This window comes from Centropristis striata, chromosome 22, assembly GCF_030273125.1.
Source record: "Centropristis striata isolate RG_2023a ecotype Rhode Island chromosome 22, C.striata_1.0, whole genome shotgun sequence".
In the NCBI taxonomy this organism is placed as follows: domain Eukaryota; kingdom Metazoa; phylum Chordata; class Actinopteri; order Perciformes; family Serranidae; genus Centropristis; species Centropristis striata.
Window position 1 is genome coordinate 17,123,969 of NC_081538.1, and position 8,085 is coordinate 17,132,053.

Here is an 8,085-nt window from a genome sequence, read left to right on the forward strand (position 1 = left end):
GTACTGCAACTAAACCTCGACTTGTTGCTGCTTGATGGGGACGAATGTTAGCCTGTAGCTAATGTTAGCTACTAAACATCAACAGGAAGTGGCTCAATGACTAGCTTAACTCCAATGTCTTGCACTTTGAATTCTCCAGGTACGACTTTTATTCTTTGACTACATTCCTAAGGTTAAGAGGGAACTATGTTTAATGTCATCCAGCTAGTTGGAGAAACATTTTTGTAATATGAACCTTAAGTGGATTTGCACGACAGCTTATGTGTAGCTAGTAAGTCAGCTAATAAGTTAGCAGAGATATAGTGCTGTTGGTAATATAATTTCTCCTCGTAAGTTAACCAAACTAATGATGCAGAATGAGTTACATTAGCTGCTGCTAAGATAAATATGGCGTGACTGTAACTAAATTTATCACTTCGAGCGAGTAAATGTTAACTTTAGCAAATTAGCTGACAGAGCAGCTGTCATACAAGGTTTAACGAGAAGAAGGGGGTAGGGTTAGCCACGAGCTTACTACATAGTGTTTTTGGTTAGTTCTATGATAAGTTATGTCTTTTCACTTTATTATGGTCATGGGTTGAACTATTATGTTAGTTATATTTACTTTAGTGACTTTTGTTGGACACAACCTTATATCTTGTGCACATAATAATGTATAGTAAGTTAGTTGTTAGTATGACTCTATAGTCAGTAAGTGGTGTAATGAATAGCTGGATGAGGCATAATGTACTTTATTTAACCCAGTTTATTGTCAAAGATAAAAACCTGATTAAAATGCTAAGTACTGTCCCTTCCAAAACCAGCTAATTTTTTGCTGGAGGCTACACTGAAAACATTTGGCTTTGACATTAAAAGATGAATATTAAACAAGAGCATCAGCACTTCAGCTTTATTTCCAGGTATTTACACCTAGACACAACTTAGAAGATGGCACCCTTTGTAAACAAACATTTTGTTTTACATAAGCAAAAGTAAAGGAACAGATAGAATAAAATGAATAATACTTAATATTTAATAACAAATCCTTTGCTAGCAAAAACAGCATCAAGTCTGCGACATTGACATCCCAAAACTTTTGCATTCTTCTTTTGTGATGCTTTTCCAGACTTTCACCCCAGCCTCTTTCAGTTGTTGTTTGTTTTTGGGGGTTTGGATTGTGATACCTTCACTCCTGCCCTCTGGAGGTTGTTGGTGATATCACTGACCGTTGTTTTAGTGTAGATCTTTACAGCTCTTTATCATCCCTCAATGTTTGTGTCATCAACTGCTCATGTGTTCCTTGGTCTACCGGTTGTTGCGATCTGTTGCTCAGTACACCAGTGGTTTCTTTCTTCTTCAGGACATTCCAAAAGGTTGTACTGGCTACGGATAATGTTTGTGCAATGGCTCTTATTTTCCATCTCTCACCTTAAAATTTGTTACTAACTAATTATAAATGCAGTCTGCACAGGTAAAACCCAAAGCTGAAACTAATAGTAGTTTAGTTATTGTTTCAATAATCATATGACTAACCTGGGCAATAGAAAACACCTGTCAGTGACAAATGGGTGGGTTCAAACAAAAGGTGCTGTCTTCTAAGTTTTCAGGGTATCAGGCTATTGTCCCCTTTACAAGAAAAAATATTCACATGTAGGAATTTCTATCCAGTAATCAAGGAAGGCATATTTATTGAGACAGGGGAAAAGAGAACACATTGGTCCTGCTTTTATTACATGATTGGTGTAATCATTAAACATTCATAGTTCCTGGTAACAATGACTTGTATTTCCTCAGGCATGAACTGTACTTTAGAGAAGGTCTTGGCAGATGCCAAATCGTTAGTGGAGCGGCTTCGTAACCATGACAACGCAGCTGAGATGTTAATCGAACAGACAACATCGCTCAACAAGCGAGTGGAGGCCATGCAACAGGTATGATATTATGTTGAAGACAGTTGTATATGAGTGTTCTTTTTTATAGATTTAAAAAAACAAGATTAGTAAAGTCTTACATTTATAGGAAAACAGGAAAAATAAGTTTAACACAGTGATGCAAGCAAGCAACTGTAACACTGCTGCAAAAAATATTGAATGTTCCAGTTGTTTAATGGCAGTGGGTTTCTTGTTGGCAGTACCAGGAGGAGATTGACTCATTGAACCAGGTAGCGCGACATCGTCCTCGTTCTAGTCTGGTCCTGGGAATCCAACAGGAGAACCGTCAGATCAGAGATCTCCAGCAGGAAAACAAAGGTAGGCAGTTAATCTGTTGTTAGGTTTGGCAACATAAAGCTGACACATGTCGTTGTAGGGTTGTCACGATACTAAAATTTTAAACTTGATATGATACTCAGGAAAATGTTCGATACTCGATACCATTTTAGATACCACAAGGATAAAAACAAAGACCCCAAAATTATTAACAAGAAAAATGCAACATGTAAAAATGAACAGAACCACAGGTTAAATATTTATAATAAAATACAGTTGTGCAAAAAGAAACTGCAACTATGATAACAAGCTTCAGGTCTGAGGTAGAGCACAAAATAAATAAATACAATAAACAATAACAATTAGAACAATATTTTGAGGTTGTTTGCAAGAACACTTTTCAGTCACCAACATTTATGTAAACTTATTAACTCTATGCTTATGTATACTGACACTGTGTCAATTAATGTAATATGGGCATACTACGTGCCTGATTTAATCATTTATTTACGTTGTTTATAATCATTAACATCAGCCTTCAATTGCTAGCTGCGGCTAATGGCTAATAATAACACGACGAACATTAATGCGGGCCATCAGTAATAGGTATTTTTGAAACGAAAGGTCGGGGGGTATCGATGCTTTTGAAAATGAGTATCGTATCTGGATACAACGTTTTAGTATTGATACTTTTTTGAGTATCGATACTTTTGACAACCCTATGTCCTTGTAGATGTTTTCTACAGCTCCTACAACAAGCCCATGTTTACACCTGTGTTCTCTCTTTTCCTGCAGAGCTACGGACGTCGTTAGAGGAACACCAGTCTGCGTTAGAGCTCATCATGACCAAATACAGGGAGCAGGTGTTCAGGCTCCTCATGGCTAGCAAGAGAGACGACCCAGCCATCGTGACCCAGCTGAAGGAGCAGCACACCACGGTCAGTGAGGCCCATTTAATCCTTCAAGTGCTAGGAAAACGGATATGACATGTGCCACTTTTTTCCAAACCCGATTGCAAGCTAAAAAAAATAAGGATAAAGGATGTGACACTGTTTTAACCCTTTATCAGGCAAAGAACCATATTTGGTAACTTGAGCGGATTTCTACATCACAGATAGTGACACTGTGGCATCTGACCAATCAGTAAATCATACAAGATTCAAGCTTTCCTTAATTGTCATTGTGTTAAAAAAAGTATACAACTAAATTTACGTGTGCTTCTCATATATAAGGTGCTTTAAAAAAGACATTCAGACGTTACGCATATGTAATAAGTAGTCTAAAAGGATAATAAATAGTTTAAAGGAAAAAGATAAAGTGGTGATGGATGCAAATGATGTGTTATTGTCTATTTAGGGTTGCTGTGGGAAAGAGACTATAAAAAATATAATAATAATAATGACTCATTTGACCTCGATTTGCAATATAAAAATGAAACATTTTGCAAAAAGTCTTGTAATATCCTCTAATAACACTTCAGGGTTGACATTTTCAATTTCCAGGAGTGCCCTATAAAGGGTTAAATACTTTTAATATGTATTCCAAGACTTCTTCTGCCTTTTATTTTAATATTTGCTTTTCTTCTTTGTAGGAAATGCAAGCACACATAGACAAGATCAATGAGATGGCCTCTGTGATGAGGAAGGCGATAGAGGTGGACGAGGGACGAATATGTGAAGACGAGGAGAGGATCAAACAGCTAGAGGTAAAAGAAAATCTCCTCCCCTGTTCCACGTGCACTCCCAAAAATTCCAAATTATTGAGAAGGTAGGAACTCACTTCAAAACTTGAGAGAAAAATAGTAACGAAGTCTTAAACCACACAGCACACTTTGACAGACATGTGGTACTGATTAGCTCACATGACACTTGGAATTCCAGAAAACATTAGCAGCTATCGTAACAGCAACAACACTAACTGAGAGTACATGAAGTAGTGAGAAATGTGTGACCAAAACCATCAGCAGGCAGAACAGATTAAAACCACAGAAGCCCCTTTATTCTTTATATATATCACTAACTTCAGCATGCTGGCCATTAACATAAAGCACACACCAGAAATGATCACATATATTGTAAAGGTGCATTTCAATAAATTAGAATATGATGGAAAAGTCAATTTCCAGTAGTTCAAGTCAAAAAAAAAAAAATGAGACACTGAATTTTAGGTCTTCATTAAATGTAAGCAATGCTCATTAGAATAAGAAGAAATTAAATAAAATAAGACATGAAATGTTTCATTCTGTGTGTAATGGATCTATATAATGTGTTATTTCCAATTTTTGAATTTATTACTGACATAAATAAACTTTCTATGATATTCTAATTTGAGATGCACCTGTATTTACATAAGTGCAAAACCTTACTAACCTTCCAAAAGATTCAACTCTGTCACAAATGAATTCCTACACATTATGTTTCAGATACTCTGTTTAAAAAGCAGATAAAGAATGCAGAGCGTAACTGAGATGATTATGTTAAAACAACTCCATGCATTTTTCACCATATAGTCACATTGGAACCATAATTTCAAATATGAGCAAGACTGGTGGTATATGTTTAAATTATTGGTTTTGAGCCATCAATGTGGACACTAGACACAATGCTGGCATATATATCCCATAATGCAAAAGCAAAGACAATGTTTATAACAGACATCATTAACGTTTCAGTTTGAATCAAAGTATAAGATTACACTTCAGGTCTAGTATAAAAACTCCAGAGGTTCATCATGCTTGCTGTATAGGTATTTAAAATGCCAGCAGAGCTGAGGTCAGCACGCTTACCTTAGTCCATCCAAAAAAGTATATTTAATATGGAAATGTTGGTCTCTGAAAAGTATGTCCATCCAGATGACTCAATACTTGGTTGGGGCTGTTTGACTTGAACTACTAGAAATGGACTTTTCCATCATGTTCTAATTTATTGAGACGCACCTGTATAACACTGTTAAATGAGAGTACACACATTGGGTGTGCAGTGTATAGCATATTTAAGACGCAGCAATAGAATTGTTGTGTTTTTGTTATACATAAGGAGTGGGTCCTCTTCCATGGAGTCTGCTATGTTGCACCACCATATTTCTACTGTAGCCCAGAACAGACAAACTAAACACCAGCTCATAAGAGGGCCTTTCACCTTTTAACTTTACCTAAAGGCCATTGTAGGTTCTCCTATAAGGTTTAGGTAAGTGAAGGGGATATTTATTCCGTTGCAGTCTGCAACCTCACAGCTAGATGCCACTAAATCCTTCACACTGGACCTTTGAATAAAAAGCCAGGTACACAATAGTGGCACACTGCAAAAAAGGTGTGTCTAAAAACAAGATAAAAACTCTAAATCTGAGGGAAATGATCTTGCTGCATGGACAGATAATTTAACTTGACAATTATTAAATTATTAAATAAGCATGTTGAATGCTTCAAATAAGAAATTAAGTCTTAAAACAAGATAAATTAAAGCTGCAAGCAGCAATGAACTGGCCCGAGCAGAGTGCACTGACAATGATTTGATTCTTACCAAGATTTTAAAAAAACCTAAGATTCAGAAGTGTTAGATAATGTATCTTGTTTTAAGCGTTAATTTCTTATTTTAAGCATTCAACATGCTTATTTCTAGATTTAACAATCTTAAAGTCTTTTCAAGTGAAATTATCTGTCCATGCACCAAGATCATTTCCCTCAGATTTAGTGTTTTTATCTTGTTTTTAGACACACCTTTTTTGCAGTGCAGTAATAGTAGTAGTAGTAGTGGTGCTGGTACTGTTTCATCTGAATGCATGGCTGTACATTTGTGCTTGTGTATTGTAGCTGGAGAACAGTGGACTCCGAGAGCTGCTGGGAATCAGTCGCGAGGCTTTCCTGGTTCTGAAGAGAGAAGACGCATCAGAGAGCACGTCACTGTCGCCATTGCTGACCAGCGCTGACGTCAGCTTACGAAAGAGTTAAAGAGCCCGTAGTGACTGCCCCCCCCCCTCCTCCTGCTGCCACTACTGTGTACAGTCTATTGCCACATACATCTTTCACCCTACAGATTCTATCCACAGTCCCTCCCTTCTCCTGGAGCATTTACAGCATGATGCTGCTGAGCTGCTTCCCCGTCTGCTCATACAGACGAGCAGTGTGAACACACATTTCTAATTTTTTTTTTTGTTGGTAATTTTGTTATGTTTGCTAATTCTGCCAGCATGCATGAGTCTGTGGTGTCTGCGAGGTTTTAATGTGTGAATGGGTAAAAGAAGGGCTTGAGTTAAAATAAATCCGTAAACATTAAATTTGTCTCTGCTGAGTCAATTATGGACCAAATGTTTCTCTCAAATGTTTTCGGTTCCTTTTGGAGGCCTGGGCAGGTACTCAACTTCTCTCTTTCACTGTTTACGTTGCTGTAACATATTGTCTTCAGCAGCTTAAAAGCAGGAATAGAAAAACTATCCAACAAACAGAAACTACTCCAATATACGACAACTACGCTTTCTGCTGCGGAACTGCAAAAAAGAAGTGATGGGTGAAAATAAACGCTTTAAATTATTAAAACCTCCTTCTTCATCAACATGTTTGTTAGTGTCAGAACATTTTTGCTCTGAGCTAAGCTTATCTCTAGTAAATATATTGCTTAACATTCATGCTAATAGACAACAGATTATTGGTCACTGTCATTTCTGCTTTCCTCCTATCAAAGTGGGAAGCTGAATCAATGCATTTATCTTTACTAATTTAAAGTTATATACAATAAATGGGAACGCATTACAGTGTAGTTTTTTGGGGTGGGAGGCACGAGAGTGTCACAGAGAAACTGACATCATATTTGGAAAAAAGCATAAAAAATCAAAAAAGGACACCATGACACATGAAAAAAAATATTACCAACTTTTTTTTTCCCCACCTTTTAAGGCAACTCATGAGCAAAAAAAAGATATATAATTTTCTTTTTTTAGATTATTATTATTGGTCAATTTTAGTCAAATATACAAAATACCTAATTTCAAGAGAAAAAAAGTAATAAACTTGAATATTTTTTTAATAGTTATAGTTAAATAATAATTTCACAGATTACGTTATGTCAACTTTTAGTGAAACTTATGTTTTGAAAGCATTGTTCATTTTTGGATGACTGCAAAAATAAAAAAAGAATCGGTCCGCCCATCACTAGCAATAAGCCAGAAGAGTAATATTAGAAAGCATTCCTCCAGCATTTGGGTGTTTAGTTCAATAGATTACATATATTTCTGTAAATCTAACAAAACAGCAGTCCCCTTTTCCTGTTTTAAAATAATCATGCACATTAACTAGTGCTTGTAAGCATAAATTAGCTTGATGCAGTAACTAGCTATTGTCTGAGAGTGGGTGTTTTGGAAGAAGTCCCACTTGGCCACTATTTCTTTTCTTTTTTTGTAATTATATTTTTATTAGGGAATTTCACAACAATTGACAAGTACAAATGGATTTACAGTTGTTAGAACCAAAATTGTACGAAGCCAGGGGTAGCCTTTGTATCAATAATTTCTTGTTCCAAATGTTCATTGTCCATTCAAGGCAAAAAGTAAATACATAACATGAATAAATATATATAAATGTCTGTAGCAGTTGGGCATCATTCAGTTGTATTCTTGAATGAAATGAAATTTATTAGGAAATTAGGAAATCATCTTAAATTGAACTCAAGCATGTTAATACATCAGCATTGCACATCATGGTACATTTTATGTTTACCTCTTAAACTCTTCTATAATCATGTAACTCTTTTATAATAATGTCTTGTACTACTTAATATATATTATAATCATGTTAACATACATTATAATCATGTTAGGATGAATGACTTCATGTTATTCTCTGCATAAATGCTGTAATGATGTAATTGTGTAATAATTGCTTGATTTAATGTGGACCCCAGGAAGAATA

General features: G+C 35.8%; 1 protein-coding gene across 1 annotated transcript; it reads left to right on the forward strand.

The window, feature by feature from the left end:
• On the forward strand, positions 1–7,759 carry fgfr1op2 (FGFR1 oncogene partner 2). The gene is made up of 6 exons (XM_059326264.1): positions 1–139; positions 1,774–1,910; positions 2,111–2,228; positions 2,982–3,124; positions 3,778–3,891; positions 5,995–7,759. The coding sequence occupies exons 1-6, from the start codon at positions 97–99 to the stop codon at positions 6,130–6,132; spliced, it is 693 nt and encodes a 230-aa protein (XP_059182247.1). The 5' UTR covers positions 1–96; the 3' UTR covers positions 6,133–7,759.
• The last annotated feature ends 326 nt before the right edge of the window (positions 7,760–8,085 follow it).